The sequence below is a fragment of the Pongo pygmaeus genome, chromosome 1 (assembly GCF_028885625.2).
Source record: "Pongo pygmaeus isolate AG05252 chromosome 1, NHGRI_mPonPyg2-v2.0_pri, whole genome shotgun sequence".
NCBI lineage: Eukaryota > Metazoa > Chordata > Mammalia > Primates > Hominidae > Pongo > Pongo pygmaeus.
In genome coordinates this window covers 193,870,729-193,896,759 of record NC_072373.2, presented here as the reverse complement: position 1 = coordinate 193,896,759, position 26,031 = coordinate 193,870,729, and the positions used below count along the sequence as shown (strand labels likewise).

The 26,031-nt window shown below is 52.0% G+C and overlaps 1 protein-coding gene across 3 annotated transcripts in view; it reads right to left on the bottom strand.

Annotated features, from left to right (window-relative positions):
- GRIK3 (glutamate ionotropic receptor kainate type subunit 3) overlaps window positions 1–26,031 on the bottom strand; it is a 237,973-nt gene that overhangs the window by 33,777 nt on the left and 178,165 nt on the right. For all 3 annotated transcript variants that reach the window (XM_063657508.1, XM_054448627.2, XM_054448636.2), the window contains exons 8-10: window positions 24,355–24,462; window positions 21,048–21,161; window positions 12,471–12,674 (exon numbers count right to left, since the gene is read on the bottom strand). In XM_063657508.1, coding sequence (XP_063513578.1) covers window positions 12,471–12,674; window positions 21,048–21,161; window positions 24,355–24,462 — 426 coding nt within the window. The remainder of the gene's footprint in view (window positions 1–12,470; window positions 12,675–21,047; window positions 21,162–24,354; window positions 24,463–26,031) is intronic.

The following is a 26,031-nucleotide window of genomic DNA, read 5'->3' as shown; positions in this document are numbered from 1 at the left end:
CCCAATCTTGGCAGGCTCTTCCCACTTGTGCAAGTTTTCTTTGAGGATGATTCATAAAATCATAGGCTGTCAGGGCTGGATGAGAGAACATCAAGTCTATTCGAGGAATACATCTATTCCAACCCCATGGTTTTTTTTTTTTTTTTTTTTTTAACAGAAGGAAACTGAGGCTCGGAGAGAAGCTCCTTGGTCTTTGCTATAATATTTATAGTAATCATGTCCTTGAACGACATCAAACCCCTGACTTGTGCAACACTTTCGTTGGTCTAACAAGTGTTTTGTCAGCCCTCCTGCCTCACCAAGGACCTTTCTGTACTATTTCTAAACCTCTGGAGCAGGCAGGACGTCTTCCCAGGACATTACTTCATCCCCATAAGCAGCTTTCCACTTACCAAGAATCTGTTGGGGCCCTCCTGGCTCCTCCTTCTCCCAGTGTCCTCTAACCTTGCATGAGGTCACCTGGCCTCACCCATTCTAGCACACCCCCAGCTCCCCAAACTGAAGGTAAGAACAATTTAACCTGCAATAGCTCCATCCTTTGTTCCTCAGTCTCCAGATGCCCTGGCTGCTGGTTGAATCTTGCCTTGTACTCCAGACTAAAACCTGGACATCTTCCTACCAGGAATGGGGTTGGGACTGTGGCCCCAGCTCTAACAACTTGTCACTGATCAGCCTTCTCTTATGACAGGGGTCCTCCCAAGGGTCTGAGATCTGGCCTCTGACTCCCAGCTTGCTGCCTGCATCTGGTGTCCCTGCTGGAAGCTGCCTGCTTGAATTCCCAAGTATAGTTCCCACCAGCTTCCTCATCTCCGTTCTCTGCCTCTTAGTTGGGATCCCCATCAGACAAGCCAAGCATGACTCAGTGTACTGCGTATGCTGCCTATGCCTATGCCATCTTCCCAGTATCCCCGCCAGGTGGTCAACATCCTCGTCACATTCCAGATGGGGACAGGGTGGCTTAATCAGGCTAGGAGGCTTGTTTAAACTGGTAAGTGGCTGAGCCGTACTTGGACCCAGTTCATTGTGATCTCAAAGCCCAACATTTTACCACTCTACCATGCAAGCCACATGTAGTGGATTGAATTATGCCCCCCCCACCCCCAATTATGTTCAAATCCTAACCCCTGGTACCTATGAGTGTGATCTTATTTGGAAATAAGGTTTTTGCAGATGAAATCGAGTTAAAATGAAGTTATACTGAATGAGGGTGGGCCCCAAATCCAACGACTGGTGTCCATTTAAGAAGAGGAAAAGAGGAGACCGGGCGCAGTGGCTCATGCCTGTAATCCTAGCACTTTGGGAGGCCAAGGTGGGTGGATCGCCTGAAGGCAGGAGTTCGAGACCAGCCTGGCCAACATGGTGAAACCCCGTCTCTACTAAAAATACAAAAATTAGCTGGGCATGGTGGCATGCACCTGTAATCCCACCTACTTGGGAGGCTGAGGCAGGGAGAATTGCTTGGACCTGGGAGGCGGGGATTGCAGTGAGCCGAGATCACATCACTGCACTCCAGCCTGGGTGACACAGCGAGACTCTGTCTCAAAAAAAAAAAAAAAAAAAAAGAAGAGGAAAAGAGGATGCACAGATACACACAGAGAAGGTCGTGTGATGCTGGAGGCAGAGACTGGAATAGCAGATACAAGTCAGAAGCACCAGAGACTGCTGGCCACACCAGAAGACTGCAGAGAAGCATGGAACAGGTTCTCCTTCAGAGCCTCCAAAAGGAACCAGCCCTGCTGACACCTTCATTTCTCATTTCTGACCTCCAGCACTGGCAGTTCATGGCCAGTTGGTGTGGCAGCTCTAGGGAACTAACACACCTGCCACTTACACCCTGTGCAGGACACATGGGACTCCTTTCACAGCCTGCTGCTGTCACCACCCCAGCACCTGTCTCACTCTGAAGAGCAAGCGTCATGGCTGGACCCACCCTGCCTTGTCCTGAGCCCAGTGTTGCATTCCCAGAGACCTGAACTTGACTCTGGCCCCTGACCATGGGGCTTCCCAGCATATACTTCATGTTGCCCGGCTTGGGAGCCCTGCAGCTGCAGAAAGCTGCTGGTACACCCTTGCCACCTCCAGGTCCCTCTGCTGCTTCCACAGCTGCCTAAGTAAACCAGCCTCACTCCTGCCATGCATACGGGACTATTCCCCGGGGACTCTGCTGGCATCCTGCCCACATCTCTGGTATGTGGCATCATGGAATTCACCTTCTGCTCTTTCCCCAAAGTGGTGGGAATCGCCACTTTGAATCTATCCCTATCCATGGTGCTAATTAAAGTAGGTCAGGACTTCCTAATGCCCTTAGGATAAAAAATTCTTACTAGAGTTGCTTACAGTCATGCGTGATCTAGTCCAGTGCTGTCCAACAGAGCTTCCTGCAACGATGAAAACGTTCTCTGTTTGCACTGCCCAATATGGCAACTGTGGGCCACACATGGCTGTCAAGCATTTGAAATGTGGCTTGTAAGACTGAGGAACTGAATTTATACTTTAATTGAATTTTAATTAATTAAAGCTTAAAATTAAATAACGCCGTGTGGCTGGTGGCTGCTGCATTGAAAGGCTCTCCAACATTTCTTACACTGTCCTCCCCTCTTCTCTTCCTCCCAGGCTTCCTGCAGCCCCTCCGATCCATGTTCATCCAGCCCCTCCTCTTACCTCCGGATGCTGCACATGAACTATTCTCCACCTGGAACCTCTTCCTCCCCAAACTCTTTGTCTAGTGAATGCCGACTTCTGCTTCAGATCTCAGCCCAATCATCACTTCCACAGACACAAGCCTCAGAGGAAATTAGAACTCCCTGGCGACTGTTCTCATCGCACCAGGCACTTGTCGCTCCCAGCACTGATCACAGTTGTGATTTTAGAAGCATTGGCTGATTCTCTGGGTGTTTCCACCCCCCAGACCCTGAGCTCAGGAGAGTGAGGCCAGAGCCTGTCACCTTTTCACTGTTGTGTGCCCCATGGCTGGCACAGTGTCTGGCACATAGTAGGCCTTTCATAGAGACTCTGGGAATGAATGAGTAGGATGTTGCTGGTTTAGATGAGGCACCCAGCGAGCGTGTCCTCTGGGTGAGCTGGCAGAGCACATGGCCATTTACAAGAGGATAAAGCAAGTCACAGACGGTGTCTGCTGCTGAGCCACAGCCTCCAAGCTTAAGAAAACACTGTGTCCCTGAAGGGCCCTGGACATGAACCTGACAAACCAACACCCTGAACGGTCCACACATTTGAACAGAGGGGAAACAAGTGCTAGCCCATTCATGAGTGTCAACCGATAGGTCAACTACTAGTACTTGTGATTCATTCACCAGCTTCCTGAGCTGACAGCAGCCTCACTGCCTAATAGTGAGGAAAGATGTGTGTACCCTTCCTGGGTCTGAGAGGATAGCCCAATTTCTGAGGCCCAGCAAGTTCCATCCCTATGCCTCTGTCCTTCGGGAAGGATGGGCAGGTCTTCCCTGCTTCATAGACCCCATAGGGGTCCCCAGGTTGGATGCACCGTGGGCTCTGTGTCCCTTCAGTGCAAGTTATCTCCCCACACCTCATACCCTGACAGTCATACTAGCCCAGACAGGGCAGGGCCTGCCCTAGCACAGCCCAATGGAGCTGAAGGCAGTGAGTCCCCCTGCTCCCAGGCTAGATCCTGGTTACACACTCCCATAGCCCCCACACTGCTCCTCTGTGACTTTATCACTACGGAATTTTTATTTGTAAGTCACTGTGGGATGCCCAGGACCTCTGCCAGGATATACAGTCCAGGAGCATGGGGAATGAGCTTGTTTCACTCACTGATGTGTCTCTAGGGAGTAACACAAAGCCTGGCACAAAGTAGGGGCTCAATCAAATTTTGCTGTAAGAATGAGCATCAAAATACCCCCAAGGGTCCTGCTCTCCCCTTACCCCAGCCAAATGAGCTGAGCTCTGGCATCGGGTCCCCTGCACTAACTCCCACCAGTTCACCTGATCCTGCCCCCTACACACCTCTCTCCAGAGTTTAGAGCCTGCTGCTTGTGCTGTGGCTCCTGATGAATCCACCTGAATGTTGCCACCCTTCTTCCTTCTGACCTATCAGTGGACCCTAGCAACGATAGCCCTCACCTGCCTTCATTCCCACCTCAGAGAGGTCCTGGTGAATCCTCAGCTCCACGGAGCTCTCCAGTCACTGCCCTGGGCAACCTGGCTGGTCTGGGGAGGGTCCGCCTTTGGAGTCCATCTCTTTCCCCTGCCCCCAGGTGAGCTCCCAGCATGTCCAGCTCCAAAGAGCCCTGCTCCAGGCTGGGGCAGTGGGCTTGGGTGGAACCATCCCTGGCGTTGCAGACAGAGGTTGGGGCCAACACATGCAGGCCAGAACTAAGGTCTAGTTCCCAGTTGGGAGGAAGATGAGACACAGCAGGGGCAATGGTAGTGTGTCTTTGATAACAGATCTTCCTGTCACACCTGCCAACCCACCTGGAGGCTGGGAAACCAGAGTTCACAGTGCCATGGCCATAACTGGGGTTGGCGGACAGCTTCCCAAATCCATGTCCTCCTTCACCTAGCCCTCACCACCAGCTTCTGCTGCATAACCAGATGCCCTTCCTGGCTTCCCCTGACTGCTGCTGGTGAAGGGGACAGGGCATGGCTAGCCCCGAACTCTCGAGTCTCCAAGATCTTCCCCCAAAGTTTCCTGGGATGGGTCACAGTGACTCCCCACTGCTCTCTGATCTATAGGACCTGTCAGCCCAGGCCCCAGTATGGGAGCTCTTCCACCCAGCCACATTCCTTGCCCGGAACACTTGCTCTCATTGAATATTTATATCTATTCCTATGTTCACAGATAATTGCCCGTTTCTTCCACTAGAATGTAGGATCTTGAGGATCAGGGAAGGGATCCCGCCTGTTTTGTTCACTGCTGTATCCACAGCTGCTAGCATGGGGCCTGACTTGATAGATTTATTGAAGAAATGAATAAATCAGTCACTGGGAGCACTGGAGGTTTAAAAGAGATCCCCCAGCAGGCGCTGTCTCAGGAGTGCCATCCTGCAGTTGGTGGGGGCAGGGAAAGGGGAGCAGGGGCGGGGGGATAACAAGTCAGAGAGAATATCTGTGGATGACCTGCCAGCTAGCTTTCAATCTCAACAATTAGCACTGTGGCCATCAATAACCTTGGAAAACGGCACCGTGAAAAGCCCACATATATTTAAATAGATGGGGAACAGGTGCTAGAAAATTCGTAAGTATCAACCAGTGGGTCATGTCCCTGTGGTTGGCACATAGGCCTCCTGAGCTGATGGATGTCTGACAGTGAGAAAGGATGGGTGTGCCTCTCCCAAGCCTGGGAGAACTGCCTGGTTCCTGAGTCCCCACGGGGACCAGCCCGTGCCTAGTTCTTAGGAAGGCTCAGTGGGATTTCCCTGCTTCAGGGCCCACTCCAAAGGATGCATCACAATCTCTATCGCCATCTCTGAAAGAATCCCATCCCCACCCCCTGCATGTCCACAAGGGTGCTGTCTGTCCAGGGCTAGCCGTAGCACAGTCCTGCCAGTGCTCCGGGACTCCACGCACTCAGCTGCAGCCCCAGCCAGGCCCTGACCAGGTGGAGACTTCAGCAGCCTCCGCCATCCACCCAGACATGTGTCTTAGACCTGCCTGGGACATCTCTTCCTCATTCTTCAGGTCACAGCCTAATAGTCACTTCCTCAGGGAGGCTTGAGGCCTTTTCCTTGGGGTACACTCCCAAAGCCCTCTATCTTTCCTGTTGCAGCACTGATCAAAATCTTAATGAAATCTCACTTGTCTGATTCATTGTTTGCCCCTGGGGGGTAAGGACCATGTCTGCCTGGGTCACCCTCACTCCCTAGTCACTGCCCCAGGTCTGGCACATTATCAGTTGGGGCTGGGCTGAGACCCCTCTCAGGCAGCCTTTCAGGTCCTCTGGCACTGGCCAACCTCATGCAGGTCCAATCTGACAGCATCTCAATGCCTGCCCAACTGGCCACCTCTGGCCTCCAGCCCTGTGGTTTCTCATAGACCCTGCTGCAAGATCCCAGTTGGTTCCCATGGCCACCATGCCAAACCCAGAATGCATGGGAGTCAGGAGCCGGTGGATAAACCTGTTTTCCCTTCCTCTGCTTACCCCAAGAGATGGTCCTGAGACACACTTTGTAAAGTTTTTCCAGGGTGCAGACTCACAGACTGAGACATTAGTCACCCTCTATGGCAACCAGCTCAATAACACATCCTTGTGTTGCCTTCCTCCTTCCTGCTCCACGTCCCTTGCCCCTGCCCCTCATTCTCTTCCTGGCACAACAACCCCTAATTGAGTAATGACATAATCCCCTGCCTCAGGCTCTGCTCTGCAGGCTCCCAGGCTGAGACATTGCTCAATAAACTTTCGTGGAATTGATGAAGGAAGGAATGATCCTCAGCAGGGGAGCTTGCATGTTTCAGCTGCTCCTTCTGACCTCGGTTTTCCCCAATACTCCCTTCATCCCTCAAGCCCTCTTGCTCTCTTACACCTGTTTGTCCGGACCTGGACCCCTGCCAGGCTCTTTCCAAGCCTTTTCCCAGGCTGGTCTCTGCTCACTGAATTCTGGAACTGACAGTTCTGCAGTGACTCTCGATGGGGCCCCAAGTCCCTCCTGCACCCCTCACTTGCTTCCCTGGTCTCCCCAGACAGACCCTGGAGACATCCCGAGCTCCCCCAGGGCTCCACAGTCATTGCTCTGGGCAACCTGGCTGCTCCAACAAGAGTCCAGCTTTGCAGTTTCCCCTGCCCTCAACTGCCCTGTCCCCTCCAGGATTCTGACTTGCCCTAGGGGAGCTCCCAGCATGCTTCACTTGCAAGTGTGCTGGCCCAGCCCAAAGGAGGTAGCTTGGGGAGAGCATTTCCTGGCCATACAAACAAGGGTGTGAGGCTCCTCCCGACACCCATGCATGAGGGCCAGAACTCAGATCTGCTTCCAGTTGGACGATGGTGGACACGGTGGGCAATGGGATCATGGCCTTGACATGAGGCCCTCCTCTCACACACCATGGCTGGGAATCCAGCTAGTCATGACCCCACAACAACCATGCCTCTGGGCAAAGCATGCAAGTCCATGTGTTCACCCACATGTCCCTCATTCAGCGAGGCTGCTCTGTGTGTGTCCAGCCCATGCCAGGTGTTGGGGCAGCAGCGAAGTTTAGCCCATCAGGTGCTCCCCATCGGTAAGAAGAGTCACACAGGTAAATTGGCACTTCTAGCTGTGCCACCCTCCCTGGTCTGCACTCAGTGTTACTGAGAAGCAGAGCGGATGTGTGGGTGGTACAACTTCTCCACAGGAAAGTATACAATATGCTAAGCCTACCAGTGATGACTCTTTGTCTCCATTGTGTTCCATACTTCATCTTGGTCCAGCCCCATCTATGAGGCAGGGAAAACTTCTTATCTGGCCATCCATACTGCAGTGATATGTAACAACTTAGAGAGAAAAGAATCAATTTCCCGTGGCCTGCAGAGCTTTTATGCATCCCCGTTAGCCTCCCTCTTGCTCTGATGCAGGGGGCTGGGAGAGCAGCCAGGACAGAATCCTGGGTCTCCGAGGGTGAAATTTGAGAACAGCAGTACTCAAGGACCCTGCTGGGGCTGACCTTGTACCCTGAGGAGGTCATGCTTGTGCCAACTCGTGGATGCTCATTCCTCATCTCCTTTGACTTCCTTGCGGCCACTGACCCTCCCCCCTTTCTAGTAGCCTCTCCTCCTTGGGCCTCCTTCACCCCATGCTCTCCTGATTCTCTTCATTCCCCTCCAGCCTTGCCAGCCCAGGCATCTTGTGGCTTCCACCCTTTCATCTGTGCCATTCAGGGTCCCACCCCAGGTCCTCATCTCTGCTCTCCCTGAGCAGCTGTCGTCTCCACCTCCCAGGCTCCCTGCAGGATGTGCTGATGACTCCTAGACCTCAGCCTCCAGCCCTGCTCCTTCCTCCAAGTGCCCAGCCACAGGGCCAGCCATCTACGGGGACCCTAATCCCAACACATCCCAAATGGACCTCACTACGTTTCCCAAATCCTCAATTTCTCCAGGGGGCCTTTGATGTGAGCAGGACACCATCACCTCCTTAACTGTCCAGAGTAGAATTCCATGCCCTGTCCGTAACTCCTCCCTTTCCCCCACCTCATCCATCCAACCAATCACCAGCCTCATCAGTTCTACCTGCTTGTCTGCTGGCTGTGCATCTACTTCCCTCCTTTCCTAGAGCAGCACTCGCCCTGCTTGGGTCCCAGCGATGGCCTCCATACTGGCTCAGGTTTGGCATAGCAGCAGAGTGACCTTCCTCAAGTGTCAAGTCGATGTCACCCCCTGGCTCCACTTCAGTGGGTTCAAATTCTCCATAGCCCTCGGGATTAAAATCCAGTTCCTTGGTTCAGCACCTGAGACACTTCAAGGCCTACCTCTTTCCCCCTTCTCCAGCAGCAGCCCTCCTCTTGGCTCCAGGCTGTCCACTCTTGGGGTTCTGCCCCTGCACACCCCAAGTGGGCTCCTGGGCACCTGGTGCCAGGACACAGAAGCTCTGGATGGAAGATGGGGACTCCCAGTGTCAGAAAAAGCCAATGCTCCAAGTAAAGTAAGAAGGTGGCACCTTGCTTGTGCCTCAGTTCCCTGTGAGTCTGATCAATGTGAGTCAGCTCCTCGAGGCTCCCTGTTTGGATCCAGTGGGGGTAAGGTCTAGGTCCTGGACTACTGTGGCCTGGCAGGATGACCACGGCTGCGGGGCCACCCTCCCACCACCATCACATTCAATCATGGACATACTTTAGACAGGGAGGCTGTCCCTGGAAGGAACAGTGATGAGAGGGACGGCTTCTGTGTACTGAGTGTTTACTGAGCACCGGGAACTTGGCGAAGCATTTTGGTGCCATATCTCATTAAACCTTCCTACCAATGCCAGGCAGGAGGCTCTTTTATTATCCCCATTTTGTAGACACAGAAATGGAGGCCGGAGAAATGGAATAACTTTCCTGCTGTCAGCTGAAATGTGCTAGACCCAGAATTTGAACCCATTTCGGTTAGATTCCAGAGTCATCAAAACACGTGGGAATAATTTAAGGCACAGATGTGAGTAGAAGATTTTTGAAAGAGGAAACAGACAAGCAGGCAGTAAATATAGAGAGAGCAAAATTTGGAAGAGAGATGGGGGATGGAGGGAATAATCACTGCTCTGTCTGATCGTGTCTGTTGTTGTCCCTATAGTTCAAGGCGACTTGGGGCAGGCAAGTGTGTCAGCAGGAGGCGATGCGTCCTCTAGCCACCCCATCTTCCTCTGCAACCCTTGGAAGACCATGTGGCATGGGACAGAGGCGAGCAGGGAGTATCCGGGAAGGGCTTTTTAAGTCCTGCTGGTCAGAGCCTCCACCCAGGGCCTCCAAATGGGCCCCGGGGGGCAGATACTTACAAAGGTGGGCATTCATCATCTTTATACCTACATTCAGATCCCTAATAAGGAAGTAATAATATTGCCAAGCCTTTACCATGCTTTCTATGGGCTAGTGAGAAGACTGATTATCTGACGACACTAATAAACGGTTATGATGTTATTAAAAATGGCACCAAGCTAGGATTAATAGGCTCATCAATTGTAGGGAATCGGGCTTAACAAGGTCCCCTGCATGTCCCGTCAGGCCTGTAACCCTGATGAATACTGCGCTTCCCAAAGCACCGCCTGGCTGCTCGGAGGCCGTGACGACACTCCCTCCTTTTCCCAGCTGAGTGGGGGTCAGCTTAGGGAGGTCAGGCTGATGCTGGGCTTCTCTGATCACATTCCCTTGCAAACAGCTCTTCAAAGCTGTGGGGCCACTGGAGATGTTGTGAGTGGTGAGGGTGGCCCAGCCCCACTCACTCCGCACACAGCCTCCACCTTCCACGTGATCTTCCCTCTCCCCTGCCCAGCTTGCCTCTGCAAATGACAGCCGCAGAGCCTACCCGGAGCCCCAGACTCCAAGCCCCACTCATAAACGCAGGGGAGTGGATAAGATGGAGATGCCTCTGGGGCCTGCTGACTAATTTCCATAATAATTATAGTTATTACTAATAACGGTGACAACACCACTCCCTTCCATTTATGTTGAATTCTACAATCTAGAAGCTGCTTCCCCACCAGTTGTCTCCTCTGAGGCTCACAACAAGCTGTGAAAAACGTGGAGCAGGTATTGTTATTCTCACTGTCAGGTTAGGAAAGTGCAGCTCAGAGAGATAAGGGGACTTCCTAAAGCCCCCTCCCCAGCCTCCAAGGAATAGTTGTAAGGATAAAAATAAAAATAATAATAGTAAATACTGACATGGTGATGACTACGTAATACACTATGTTAACTTAATCCTCCTAACAATCTTATGAGGTAGGTCCTATTAATATCATTTCCCTTTTACAGATGCAGAAACTGAGGCACAGAGAGGTTAAGAAACTTGTCCAGGAATGCACAGCTAGCAAGTGGAAGAGTTTGAATCAAACCCGGCTTGAGTTCATGCTCTTGATCATTTGAGTCTCCTATTAGACTTCCATAGGAGCCCAATTTGCTGGGGACTAGGAAGTGACTCCACTGGGCCAGGCTCCAGCCTTCATGCCTTGAGCTCCAGCCTCCCTCCCAACTTGCGACCTCCAAGGTCTCTGTAGGCAGCTCCCCTCAGACAGAGGCAAGGGGGCTTAACCGAAGGCCCCGATGCTGCCTGCTCCCATCCTGGAGAGGTGAAGTCATAAAAACCTTTGGCTGGTACTCTGTGGGTTGCAAAGATCTCTGCATGAACCTCCCTCTGTCCTGGCCCCTGGGGTCAGGATGGTTCTTTGTAGAAGCTGGAACACAGGCCTACAAGGCAGGGAGGCTCCAAATTCTGGCTCCACCACTTCATCTCTCTCTGCCTTAGTCTCCCCATCTGTAAAATGGGTGTTAATAACAGTACCTACCTCACCGGGCTGTTATAAGGATAAATGAGAGAAGGAATCTAAGGGGTCCAGTATGGATCAGGTCCTTGAATTCAGCAGCAGCTCCTTGATAGAAAATGCTTCAGTCAAGTTGAGGGCCCTGAGCTGGAAGGCAAGTCACGTTTATTGTGTGCCAGGTAAGCCTGTGGAAATCGTGCCTTATTTAATTCCCCCAACAACCACAGGAGCTATGGTAGTTGCTAATTACTCCTATTTTAGGCAGGGCATGGTGGCTCATGCCTGTAATCTCAGCACTTTGGGAGGCCAAGGCAGGAGGGTTACTTGAATCCAGGAGTTTGAGAACAGTCTGGACAACAAAGTGAGACCCTGTTCTCCACACACACACACACACACACACACACACACACAAAATTAGCCAGGTGCAGTGCCTTGTGCCTGTAGTCCCAGCTACTCAGGAGGCTGAAGCAGGAGGCTCACTTGAGCCCAGGAGTTTGAGGCTGCAGTGAGCTGTGATGGCACCACTGCACTCCAGCTTGGGTGATTCTGTCTCTAACAATAGCAACAATTACTCCTATTTTAGAAATAAAGAAATTGAGCCTTAGTGAGATTGATGAACTTACCCGGTCACACAACAAAACTGAGGCTTGAACCCAGACCTGCTGGGCCACAGCCTGGGCATCTGAGAACTATGATGTGTTTGCTCACAGCATCTTACCAGGGACCCTCTTACTGAACTTACTCTAGGCCCAGTCTTGTGCCACTATGACAACAATCGCGTGAGGAAGGGGTATCAACATGCCCAATTTACAGATGGGGAAACTGCTCAGAGAGGTCGAGTGACTTGCCCCTGTTCACAAAGCTAATGAGGAAGAACTTGGACTCGAGCCCAGGGCCTCCTGATTCCTCCCTTGTGGTGGTGTCCCCAGCCTGTGGCTTCTCCCTCTTCCTCCCAATGTCTCAAGAAGCCCAGGTACACCCCTAACCCCCCTCACCTGCCTGCTTGGGCTCCCAGCTGTCCTCAGTCCTCTCCTAATCCCAGGCAGAGGAAGAGGCTGACTCCTTGGTGCTTCCAGCCAGGCCCTGCTCATCCCTTCTTCCCAGCTCTCAGCTTCCTGGACTCCCACTAGACCCAGAGTTACTCAATGCAGTGACAGGTTTCTCTCTGTGTCCAAGAATTTGGTGAAGTGTCTCATGTGGGTGCCTTGCCCCATAGCTGGGGCATCCTCTGGTGGTTTTTAAAGGAGCAGAAGATACCAAGAAGCCGCAGGCCTCCTCCAGAGCAAGTTCATCAAAGATGCCAGTGGGGCCGGCTCTGAATCAGATGGAGGCCAGTGCATCTGTGTGTGTACGAAGGGGAATGGCGTTGGGAGTATGAGCAAGGCAGCCCATGAGAGCTGGGGTGCACTTCTTCGGCTGAAGCCCCCCAGTCCTCAAGGTCACAGCATTCATCTCCATCACTCCTGTCCCCAGGGCCTTCCTCTGCCAGGCTGCCCAGCCCTGTGGTGCAGACAGCGCTTGGCCAAGCCTCCCCAGGGTCCTGAGCCCTCCCGTGCTCCCATCCATGCTTACGTGGTCGATGAGCTCCTTGACCATGCCGTTCCACTGGCCCTTGTCATCCTGTGCCCCGTACTTGCCATCCTCCACCAGCCGGATCTCATAGGAGAAACCGAGGATGTGGGCCAGCTCCTTCAGCAGGTCGATGCAGTAGCCCTCGAACCGGTCATTCCCGTATAGCGTCCTGTCTGACTTCCGAAACATGACAAAGGGCTCCTCCTGCAGAGATAGATGGGCAGGGAGTGACGAAGACTGAGCAGCTAGGGCGGAGGCAGGCTTGCACTGGAGAGTCAGGGCTAGGACCTCTGCTCATGTTTTTATAAACCACTTGCGGTGGCTTAGACAAAGGGCCCGTGAAGTCAGGAGCGGGAAAGCACATGTCCTGAGAGCCAGCTGGGGGCCTCATGAATGGCTACCTGGTACAGGGCGGGAGCTCAGTAGGCACTACTGATTTAACTGCCCAGTGGTTACAGAGCTAGTGAGCGGTGGAGCAGGGCTTTGAACTGGAGACTGATCCCAAGGCCCATGGTCTCTTTGCTGCACTAGTAATAGAGGCTCAGCGTGTGGTCCCTGCACCCGCAGCATCAGCATCGCCTGGGAACTTGTTAGAAATGCACATTCTCAGGCCCCACCCCAGACCTAACTGAACCGGAAACTCTGGGGAGAGCCCAGTGATCTGTGTTTTCAGAAGCCCTCCAGGGAATTCTGATGTCCACTCAAGTCTGAGGACACTGCTGTAGAAAGCCCTTCAGAAAGCCGTCTGCTCTAACTTCTCTTCCAACTCCAATTTAAAAGATTAGATTTACACGCTCCCGGATGCCGTTCTCTCTTTCCAAGAACCTCCTCAGTCCCCTATGTTAGGATCCCAGGGGAGTGATTACTGGTAACAGGGACAGCTCATCGGTGTGTGACTGTGTTGGGCACTGGTCAATTAGCAAATGAGTTTATGCCCATGGGGGGCCTAGCACAGAGCCCAGCAGAGCTCAGCAGACAGGAGCTGGTATTGCCTCATTTCACCTTAATGTCAGCCCTCTGGGGTGGGTATGAATAATCCCATTTTATAGATGCAGAAAGTGAAGTTCATGAGGATATGTGACTTGTGCAAGCCCCCCTAGCTGGCAGGGAGAGAAGATCTGAATTCTGGTTAGTGTGATCCCAGAGTGCGAGTTCTGTGCCTGAGGCCCATGGTGCTCCTCCCTCAGGGGCAGGTGATCCCCAGGAAGGTGCTTGTGGGTCAGAGATGCCTGTCCCATGCCAGACCCCCCACCATCCACCCCCTCCACCTGCCACAGGCTTCTTTCTTTCTGGGTGATGGGGAGCCTGGGACCGGATTTGAACAGAGCATGACTTTGTCTGATTTCTCATTTAGAAACAAACCCCTGGCAACCCTGCAAAGAATAACTGGGAGAAGAGGCAGAAGAGCCAGTGGAGAGAGGCGATCCACTTCATCCAGTTGAGATATGCAGTGTGAGGAACTGTGGGCTCTGATGCAGCAAGTCCGAATCCAGGTCAACCCGCAAGTCCAAGCTTCTGCCGGCACTGTCTATCTGGCTTCACTCACAAAGCCCCATCCCGTGTCCGTGATGGATGCGCTGAACTCCCAGAAAATTCAACACGATTGAGTTCCTACCCTGCACCAGGCACTGATTTAAACTCTTTGTCACAGACTGTTTGATTTAAGCCTCACTAGCTGGCAAGATAGTAACACTGTCCCTACGTGACAGATGAGGAAATTCAGGTTCAGAGAAGGTCAGTAAGTTGCCCAGAATCACACAGGAGCTGAACTACAGTGATGGGATCCAGTTCCAATCCTTCCCAGTCAGCTGCACCTCTGTCTGGCTTGGCTCTCCTGTCTGTTCCCTGGGGTCAGACCTTCTGGAGTTAATCTGCTTTTCCAGATCCCCAAATCAGGTAAAGGGCTGCCATCCCAGAGCCTGTTCCTGGACAACTCTGGTCTTCTTCTGACTCACCTGAGCCTCCTTCCTTCGCCCCCTGCCCTGTTCCTGCCTATAGCTCCTAGACCTCTTTCTGTCAGCCAAACGTCTCCAGACCTGCCTCAGCACCCCGACGTGACAGAATGTCTCAAGCCTTCAGTGGCTGTGTGACCATGGTTAGCTGACAGAATGCAGGAAACCAGGAAGCTCATGTCCGCATGCCCAGATTAAGGCACATGCTTAACTATGGAGGCGCCTCATCCTTCACTCAACTGGCGGGGCCATTCCCTTGACCTCATGAGCCCCTGGGTGGGATGGGCAGTGGAAGACCCGGTGAAGACCCTCGTCAGAGGTCCTAGGAGCAGATGCTCACCAGCAGCCTCCTGCTGGGCTCCCGCTGTGGCGGCAGGCTTGAGTCTTTGGCTCTCTCTCCCAGCAGTGCTACTTTTCTAGATTCCATCCTGCCCCATGATTGATCCACTGGAGCTTTTCAACAGTCCTTAGGGATACTTCAGAGAAAGAACTGGTGGGGGTGGGGCGGTCTCTGAATCCCCAAGGGATTCCTGACTATCCAGGGATTCCGAGTCTAACTTGGTAGGAAGCTGGACCCTTGGCTAGGCGCCATGCTTAATCTCAGTGCCTCTCTCACTCGCCTTCCAACCAAGTAGGCAGCTCAACAAGGTTGGAGAAGAGTCCACGTGGGGCCTGGGAAAAGTGCTGAGGCTGGAGGAAGGAGGACATTGGCTGGTTCACGCACTGATTGGCTAGTCCACGCACTGCCTTCATGCAATTTCATCTCTGGGCAATGCTCCCGCACCCTGGCATGGGGCCTGGCGAGCAGGGTCTTTCGGTTGATGCTTTTGTGCGATGGACAAGTTGTACCACTGCACCTGGTGGCCCTGACTTTAGCTGATGGAAAGAATTGGAGAGAAGGTACCATCTTTCCCAGAGGATCCACCAACCACACATAGAATCCTAGGCAAAATTTACCTCCTTCTGTAAAATGGGGAAAATAATAGAACCTGCTTTACAAGGTTGTTGTGAGGATAAAATGAGTCAGTCTATGAAAAGCACTCAGAATAGTGCCTGGCAACTGTTAGCTGCCAATATTATTATTATTATTATTATTAATCATTATCATCCTTATCTTTTTCTTGTATGCTATTTGGCCAGTTACTGCAGTGACCTTTGCAGCCTAGAGGCCACGCCCAATGTCATCAAAGGTTAAAACTCATGGCTGATAGTGGAAAACCATTTCAGGAAAGGTCCCTGATATAGCTCACTTCCTGACCCTGTCTTCACGCCCCTCCCTGGCCTGATCCTCTAAAATTAGCACTTCATTTGTGAAGCCACCACAGCCCCAGAATCTATACATCTCCATATAAATATGCTGCCTTCAGAGCAGCTGTAAAATGCCATTAATTTCGGGAAGTGCTTTGCGGATGGCATACATATTTAACAGCCAAAGCCCAGAGCATTAAAATGGTGCTCGCCTTGGTAATGTGTCTCTAGACCTGCAACATTTCCTAGGGGGTAATTCTGAACTCCGCCAACTACTTATTCACGGACTATTTCACAATTTATTACTGGAAATGTCCAGACAGCCAATTCACAAGCTCTCTCGGCTGCTAATCGATTGCTCAGTGAAGGTGCCCTCAATTTCATAACTTCACGTTCTCCTATTGCTCTGGGAGAACAGCGACAGGAACAGGGGTAATATTTCTCTTCAACAAGTCACGGAAAACAGGGGTCCAGAAAAATAACCGTTTCTGACTTTCCGTTGTCAGGGCTCTTGGTCCGGTTTCTCTCCGATCACTTATCCCAGCGTGCAAGCCAGGCCTAGCGCTAAGCCTCTCCTAGTGACAGGGTCCATGGAGTTGGAAGAGGGAGTCTTGGGGGTTATCCCCAATTCGGGAAGGATCCAGGGATTGGCTACCTGATATCTGGGTTCTGAAGCTCCCTTCTGACAGGTATTATCAGCCCACAGCCACACATGCATGCACAAGTATATACAATGTCCTTGGCACAAATGCACCACATTTTCAGATGTCTTGTCTGCCTAGCCCTTCTCAGACACAGAGGCCAAGGACCTTGGACCTGAGGCCTTGGCTTTAACCAGTTAGAACCAGCACACAGTATCAGGAGTCCTGTTCTCCCAGCAGGAGGGGCCTAGAATGGTTCCCAGCCTGGGATAGTTCTCCCAGCCAACACTCTAGCCCCGGCTTTTTCCCCTCCCTTGCTGCTGGGTGCTGAGTGTCGGGCTTGCCTGGCAGGCAGTTGAGCCTATGTGGGTCACGATGTGCACACGGCACAAATTCACCCATCAGTGAGTATCCAGATACCCATGTGTAGCTGGTCCTACACCCACCCACACACCCGCACGCATGCCCACATCGTGGCTCACATTGGCAGCCAAACGATGTGAGCCTTGAACCTTCAAAAGCTGGGCTCCCAAGAGTGGGCCGGGTGTGTTTTCTCAGTGTTTGAGCTGAGGTTTGGGCAGATGAATTTTTCATGAGCTCGTGGAAGAGTGGAACCAGAACAGAGGCTGGGGCCTGGCGGTGAGAGGGCGGGGGAGGGCAGGCATCCAGGCTCCTGCTGCTGCTGTCTCGATCTCAGGAATGGAGAAGGCTGCCAATGGCTCTGAGGGGCCAGAAAGGGCAGTGCCAGGGCTCTGTCCATCTGTCTGTCCAGGGTAAGGCACCTTTAGCACCTAACGCTGGGGATTCAGGAGAGGGGAGAATAAGAGGTAGGTTTGGGGGCAGCTCACACAGAGCTGCTGCTTTCTGCCACACCAGATTCCTGGGAAAAAAAGGGGAGGAGAAACTCCCCCTCATCAGGGGTCTTGGATCCAGGCCCTGTTCCCTAGAGGCAGAGCAGTTTGATGTTGTGTACTGGTACCTTGGAAAGTGCTGTTGCCCTGCATCCTCCTAGACAGGCTGGGGCTGTGCTCTCAGCAGGAGGTGCTGGCCCTACATTCAGGTTGCCAAGCATGGGGCTGGATTTTTAGCCACAGCAGCTGGGGCTGGGCCACTCCCTGTCACCTTTTAGCTGTCCCAAAGAGCCCAAGCCTGAGAGCATCCCTTAGGGCTCCAAGACAGGCAGACCATGCTGAGCCTTTTGAGAACATTCTCTGGAGCATCTGGAGCAGCTCTAGTTTCAGGGGGCCGTAGGCCAGTCCTTGCATGGGAGTGAGCATCTCTTTCAGGAGACTCCGAGGACACTTCCGGTTACATAGACTTTCTTGGAGGCCCATGTAAAGACTGTGTCACACCCTCTGTCCCCGTTAGGGATACTCCAGAGGTCATTCCCTCCATTCTCCTGCCTCCAGGAAAGAGTAGGCTTCTCTCACTGCCCCATAGGGAGAAGCACACCTCACCCTCCAGTGATCTCTGGGCAGTGGGGATGGAGACAGCTGAATCATTAGTCACCCCAGGCCATGTGAGTATTTGATACTACATGATGGGGTTAAGATTGTCAGTGGCCCCATCCATAGGTGGCAGGATATCTGCTTCAGGAGCTGAGACCGTGGCCAAGATAGAAGGTGAGGTGGTGGTTGATCTGGAGTTCTATATCTCAGTAGGAGACTAGGACTATGAGGGACCTATGAGGCTGCAAACCCTAATGCCTCCAATTGCCAGCTGAGAAACATAACTATAAGAAGCAGCCCAGTGTAAACAAATAGGGAGGGCTAGGGGGCAGAGTGGGGGACTATGGTGATGGCCATGAACCTGGAAAGTACTCAAATGCAAATTAAGTTTGTAACGGAACGCCTGTACTAGAGATCACCTCTGTGGCCATGGGCAGTGGTCTTTGGTGAAGTTCAGGGCTCTGCCTGTGGACAGAGTGGAGGTTTTCTCAAGATCTCTCACTCAGCATGCTGTATTCAAGCTGAGCTCACTGGGGACTGGATTTGTAATCAATAATAATGAATAACAATAGCAGCTGTCACTTAGACAGCACTCTATGCCACTTAATTAATCATTCATCCTCTGAACTCTATGAAGTAGGTACAATTATTACCACCTCCCTTTTTCAGGTGGAGAAACTGAGGCACAGGGCGGGTAAGCAGTTTCTCAGGGTCATATGGCAAATCAACATCAAAGCCAGGACTCCACCCCAAAGGTCTGTGCTTTTGATCATCAAACTGTTCTCTCCTCGTGTCCTGGTGGCACTGCATGTCCCTAAGAGCTCTGGGGTTGTATCTGCCCAGATGCCTTGCAGCTGAGAGGCTGTGGGACAGATGGAGCTGTGACCAGGCTATGGGCCAAGAGGGGTTCTCTCCTTTCCTAGCCCTGGGGTGCCTAGGAACCAGTAGGATACTGGGAATGAAACCTCTGGGGATTCAGTGAGCACAGCAGGTCAGGGATCTTTGCAAGAAGCTGCAAGTATTGACAGAGAAGCTGTAAGCACTCACAGGTCAAGAGCATGGGGTGTCTCCTGGATTCTGCCTCTGCTTATGTAGCGAAAATCCCCTGTGCCTCTGCAGAAGGGTTTTATGCCCTTGAAATCAGGCTGCTACCATTTTAATAAAATTTAGCCCCATGGTCTTTCAAGGTGCTTATATTTTGTATCCTTTTGGTATATTATCTTTAGCTTGCCTCTTACTGTTCAGAGTATTGTTTTGTGACTGACTCACCTTAGCTATTTAATCATCTCTCTTCCTAATCTCTTAAATCATCCTAGTTTTACCTTTTTTTAATCTTGCCTTGTGAAAAGTGTTTTATTTATATCTCACATTTTATGCAGCTCTGCTTTTAATCTTTTAGCACCTTTTTATTATTTTATTTTTACCCTTTTATATTTTAGCTTTGTCACACTTTTATCCTTTCGCTTTTTGACATTTGGGTGTTACATTTTTTACCTTGTCTAGTCAGAGCTATAAATTATTTAATTTTTCATCTTTCTTACTATCTTTCCTTTTTATCTCATTCCTTATCTTCATTTTCTCTTTATTATTTTCCTTTTAACCTTTTTATTTTGTCTCTTTTTAACCCTCCTTTACCTTTTCTATTTTTATCCACATCAATATCCCTTTAATTGCACATTAGCCTTCACCCTAATCCCTTTGCTCTTGTTATTTGTTTACTTTCATCCTTTATATTTTGACATCACAGGTTTTTCTTTTTTTTTTACCCTGTTCCTCTTGAGATATTTTTGCTTATTGGTTTTAGCAGACTGATTTTTATATTTGTTTAGTTAACAAAAAGTTGATCAATAAAGGCCAGCAGGATGTGTGGTTTTAGGGAAGATGCTAGTAGGGGTCTTGCCCCAAAGAGGGGGACAGGTGTCCCCCGAGACCACCTCTTCAGGCTCTGTCGGCAGCTTGTCTGGAGCCACCGTGAGATCTCCATCAGCTTTAGCTCAGATCCTCTCAATCATCCTAACCCCGAGGGCTGATGGTGAGACTCACAGACTAACATTTATCTCTGGATGCCAACAGGATGCCTGGTATCTGCCACTCACTGGGCTACCTGGAAGAATGGTTTTTTTCCCCATTGCTTCCCTTCCTGTTCCATGACATCTGCCACCCAGCCACCAAGCACATATACGGTGAATCATCCCAGGGAGGAGGACCTAAGACCACCCAGTAGGGCCTGGTTTGGCTGCCTCTGAGGGCACGTGGGTGAGAACAAGCCCTGTCTGAGCACCGTGGAAGGGGCCAGGTATAGGGTGACCAGCCTGTCCTGGGTTCTGCTCCAAGGCAGCCTCACTATATCCAAAACAGGTTGAACTTCCTTTTGTGTAGAGGAATGACCCCAGCATATGGTACTTATAAATATATTTGCTTTATTATAAGTTGGAGCTGACTAGAGCTAGCATTGTCCTCAAAGGGTCTTCAGTCATAATTCACCAGGCTGTGACTGGGCTGCCTCTCCCCAAGATGGCTTGGCTTGAGCCCCCAGAAGCAGGGCTGTGTCCCTGAGAGGATCTGTCCTGAGTCTCTGGACACCTCTGAGGCCTTCCAGGAGGGACAGGCACAGGTGGAGCGGGGGCACAGCACTGGCAGCACAAGGAGGCCAGCAGCCTGGGTCTGTCCTCCTGCCCACGTGTGAGCTCAAAGGTGCAGAGAGGCCCCCAGAGTTGCTTCTTGGTTTGAAACGGGTCAGGAGAAGGCGGTGCTATTTAGCTGGGGAATAGAGAGAAGATGGGGTGTGATTCCGGGCAGGGGGTGTGGCAGTGGCTGATGGCTCTCGGAAGGGCCACTATAGAATGCGGCATGTGTATAGGCTCCCAGCACCTGCTGGGCTCTCAAGGTGTGGCCACAGCACCTACCACAGCTGGGGTGACTTTCCCACCACAGCTGGGAAATGCTTTTGCCTGGGAACCGGGGTGGGAGAGGTGGATCCTCGCTCAGGTTGCAATGGGCAGTCAAACCCCCTTAATTCCACCATCCAGCATGGTTCCTACTCAGACATCAAGGACTTGGGGAGTGAGTGGGAGTGAGACGCAAAAACGCAGCGGCTTCCGCCCATGACAGTGAGCAGCGCTGCTGCGCTCCAGCTGCTCTCTGAGAGCTTGCTGCTGACTCTAAATGTCTCCACCTACCTGCAGCCTCCATCTTCTGGGTGGAGGGAATAGAGGGGACTCTGCAGCCCAAACTGCCACCCCACCCCCAGGTCGGACAGTCCTTCCTGCAGGGGCTGCAGGCTCTTACCAGCACTGTGGTGACAATGAGTGATCTGTTTGTCAGAGAGTCGGTGACATTAGGGCCTCGGCCTTTGGCAACCTCCGTGATGTTGAGCCCGTCGGCAGGACTCCACACCCCAACCTGGATGGACAGACAGACAGAAAACAGGGAGCCGAGTCCTTGGTCTACCCATCTTCCTCCATATCGACAAGACCTTCATCTCATTCCCATTCATCATGAGCCTCATTGTCATGATAATCATCATCATCACCACTGCCATTGTGTTTCCAGTTATAACCGTTCTGGACAACAGCCCTGCAGCTCTCCCTCCTCTCCTGACGAGGGTCCCAAGGTGTCGAATCCCTGAATTCTGCCACCTCCCTTGCTGGCAAGCCCATCACAGCTAAAGGGGAAAATGCAGAGAAAGACAGCAAATGCGAAGGCAGCCCCAGGGGCCTCAGGGCTGAGCAGATGCCAATCAGGGGCTGGAGGGAATCAGGGGTCTATGGTCAGTGCCAGGTCTTGCCCTGGGACGCAGTCTTTGTGGCTGTTTTGGGGTGGCAGCACAAGGAGGGGATGGACCTCACTGGGAAATGCTGCTGGGTTTGAAGGCAGTTTGCTTTGTGATTTTACATTTAAAACTGGCAGACACACAGACCGAGGTGGAATAATCTCTCTCCCTACAGCGTCCTTGTGGATATCGGGCCTGAGGCTAGAGGTAGAGAAGGAAAGGTCAAGTTTAGAAATCATCCTAAAGCCCTGGGCCTCTTGAAGATCCTTTTTGACCCAACTCTGGCCAGCTCTGCCTGGTCTCAGCTCCCCTCACTCAAGGAAGACTTCTGCATGCCCACTCTGTCCTTGGCCCAGTTGGGGGGTACTCAGGACACTTAATCAATTAAACAGAGAGGCTGAATGCAAACATCCCATTAAGAGAGCTGTGCGGAGCAGATAGCAGAGAGACATGTAATTATGCTTGGGTAATTCTGCCTTAATCCTCCCAAAGCCACCGGTTGGAGCTGGCTGGATCAGCTATGACCCGGCTTAGCAAACAGAAGTGATAATATGAGAGGCAGAGTGGCTGTGTTTGGGAGCTCAGCATCCTCTCAGGGTGGGATCCCTGCCTACATAGACCACCCAGGGCCTTGAGGAGAGGAAAGTGGCAGACGGCATCAAAGAGGCTCTTCTCTTAAGTGGGCTGAGCTCAGAGCCAAGCTCAGTTTGAGCGTGCCTAGCAGAGCACCTGGGTGCAGGAGGTGCTTGGCAAACATCTGTTCAGAGGCCACATGAAGAGCACAAACCCTCACTTGAGCTCCAACTGCATGCCCTGTTAGATACCAGGTGCTATGGAGATGTGAGGCCAGTTAGGACTGAGGAGGACCCAGCCTGTGGAGGCTCTGTGCTCACAATCCGGGTGGCTGTGACCCGGTGCCTCTGGTGAGTGCCTCTGGCAGGCTAACCTCTGCCCAGGGATAATAGAGTTTTTCTTGAGTATTAGCTATGGCCAGTTTGAACCAGCTGCCTGGAGGGCTGTTTGGAGAAGGATGTTGCAGGTGGGCTCAGATGGAAAGAGTACTCAAATGATGGATTATTGATGCCTTTTATGGCACGGGGCGGGAAGTAGTGGCATATGTGCCACCTAATTGCCCTCCCTGGAATTTTAGGTTATCCCTAGAGATGGGTAGCTGAGAGAGCAAAAGTGGGACAGCTACTTGAGTGAATACTGCATTCACTCTAGCACTGCCAGAGGAGGAAGGGTGCTCTCCATCACTGCAGGAGCTTAAATAGGAGCTGGAAGATCGCTTGATGAGAACTCACAGAGTTTGTGTAGGGTTGAGCAAACTGGCCCTTATGATCTTAGGAGGGGAGGTCACAGCCCCTGTTATTAAGGGACTGATGCTATATATGGTGTGAAATAATTACAGAGTAATAGGGAGGCTTCCCCAGCCACCTCCTCCCCTGCACAGTGGCTCCCATGAGTAGGTGGGAAAGTCGGGAGAGACTGGAATAACTGTGGCCACAGGTACAAGGAGGACAGCATTGAGCTAGGCAGAGCCAGCCTTTGCCTGAAGGACAGAGGTCACATCCTGCAACCAGGGCAATTGTGTGGGCAATGGCCTGGAGGTCCAGGAGGGAGGGAGCATGGTGGGGCCATGGGGTAGGTTTCTGGGAAATGTGGAAACGAGGCCCAGAGAGGCCAGTTCGTGCATTTCTTGGAGAGCTGAAGTTTAATGACTTGGTACTAGGGAGCCATGGGCAGTTTCAGAGCAGGGCAGAGCTGTGCTTGGGGAAGCCTCATCTGTGTGTACACTCTGGATGGCCGGAGGGCTCAAGAACCAGGGCGGCATATTAAAATAATCCACATAAAAGGCTTGAACCAGGGCACTGCTGGGGTGGAGAGGACAGAAATCAGAGTCTTGAGGCCCAGAGGCATCTGAAGTGGCCCCTCCACTCTGCTGGCTTCTGCTTACTACATTTCATACACAGCAACTTGCAGTGTTGGGGAGGTGCCCTTGTGGCTCCCAGGGACCCACTTGCTGGGGACAGAGTGTGGCTGAGCCCCCAGAAACCAAGTCCCAGGGGATGCTGTGAATTGAGGGCTTGTATTAAATCTCCCTTCTTGGCCCAGCAGCCTGACATTGACAGAATATGCTGAAGGTTCCCAGGGACTGGGATTGGCCTCATTAAAACATCTCTATGTTAGCCAGATGGGAGGCCCCAGCCCCAGGCAGGCCCGCCTTCCTGGTCCAGACTCTCTGGAATCACAGAGGCCTTAGAAGCCCAGAGCGAAGGAGCTCAGAATCCATGTGCTTCAACCTCTTTCCAAGGGAAAGAATCACCTTCAGTCTCCCAGACAAGCAACTGCTCTATCTTTGCTTAAATGTCTCCAGTGGCAGTGAGCTCACTACTCACAGGGGAGACATTCTCTGGTTAGAAAGGTTTTATGTTTTTTGTATTCTTAAATTTTTACCCAAGAACATGTCTGTCCTTCTGCTCCATGACAGCCCTGCAGGGACTCAGAGACAGTCCATCCACCCCATGGGCCTTTGTTATGCTTCCCAGGTTAGGCATCCCCAATGACCCTTACTCACAGAGTGACAGTGTGGGTGTCTGCCGCAGCCAGGCCACTGGCTTCTGAACCCTCCAGTCCAACCAGGCCTTCTTGTTCTCTGATGGGCCCCCAACAGCTACAGGCTACACTGGACCAAGTCAATCCCTGAGGGGCAGCTGGACTGTGTCTTGCCCCTTGCCTCTGGGCCTCTGACTGAGGTCTGCCCTAGGAGATTTGAGAAACCCCTGCTCCTCCGCCTGCCCTCCCTCTCCTGAGACCACACACCTTCTCCAGGCCATCCTCTTTCAGGCTGATGATGTCCAGGTCAAAATCCGTCCGCAAGCCACTAGTTTTGTTGAAAACAATTCGTCCAGTTAATCCTTCCCATTGAGCCTGCGGAGGGGAGAGGGCAGAGCAGCAATTCCTCGGGCTCATAAATCATCATTCGGTACAACTGTACAATGCTTCATTTTAATTACTCCTTGCACTGATACTGTTCCCCCAAGACCATGATTAATTAATAATCACCTCCATCATTGCTCAGGCTGCGGTGCGAGCCAGCGATTTCCATAAATTCTATTATGCTCTTTAGCCAGCTTTACATTTGCACCTTCTCGTGTACAACATCGATCATGGATGCGCTCAAATGAGCCCCCGCCCTGAAGTCATGGGAAGGGGGAGCCCATGTCAAATCCTGGGAGACGGGCAGGGAGGCAGGCAGGCAGAGGTAGGGCAGGCAAGGCCTGCCAAGAAGCAGAAAAGCCAAAGGGCCAAGCTGGCCTTGGCTGTAGAACCAGACGTTTGGCGTAGCCCCCCGAAAGGCAGGGGAGACCGAAATCACTCCCCTACCTCCCAGCTCCAGCCCCATGTGTGTTGTGGTTAAGAACTCTGGAGTCTGAATGCTGGGTCCAACTACAATTAGCCGTGTGACCTTGGGTATTTCATTTTACCCCTCTGCCCCAGTTTCCTCATCTGCACAATGGAACTAATCATTGTGTCCATCTTACCAAACGCTATAAGGGTGAAATGAGATAAGTCATATAAAATACTGAGAACGGTCCCGGCACAAGATGAACCCTGAATAAATGGTAGCTTTTTTGTTATTCTTGTATCATCATTAGCATCATTAACACAGAGAGAGGCAGGCAGAGGTTGGGGCAGACCTAAAGTGGGAAAAGCTCCATCTTCTACATCAGGGGTTGGCGTACTATGGCTAGTGGGTCAACCTGGCCCCTGGCTGCTTCTGTAAATGGTTTATTAACTCACAGCCATGCCCCCGTGTTTATATATTACTTTTGTGTGCTGCAACTGTGGAGTTGACTAGTTGCAGCAGAGACTGTGTGGCCTGTAAAATCTAAACTATTTTCTATGTGCCCCTTTACAGAGAAAGCATGCTAACTTGATTCTAGATAACATCTTTCCTGCGGTCTGAGAGCATTGAGTCTACATGGCCCTTTCACACTGTTCATGCCATGCAACCTCCACAGCAGCCGTGGGAGGTGGCCACGCAAGGATCACGGTTCCCACTTTACAGACGAGGAAGCAGACCTCAAGGGGGGCCATGGGTCGCCCAAGCTCACAGAGTGAACAAGAGGCAGAGCCAAACTAGAACCCGGGATCCCAGGGCCCCTCAGTCTGGACCTGTTTCCCTCCTCCAAGAACTTAGGACGGCAGCTGGTGCAGTTAAATACCCGAGCTTTCTGTGTCGGGGCAAGAACAAGGCCCACACATCCTGGAGTCCTTGGGAACAAACGTGCACTTGGGAGCAAGAGGAGGGGAGAAAATCTGGGAGCTCACACAGCCAGATTGGGCCAGAGAGAGGGGAGGGGAGGGAGGGAGGGTATCCAGAGAAGAAGCACGGGGCAATGGAAGGTCTGCGTAGTGGGAGCCTGGCTCCCAGTCCTTGCTTTGCCGCACTGGGTTCCTAACCACTCCGAGCCATGCTCCCTTGCAGATTCTGAA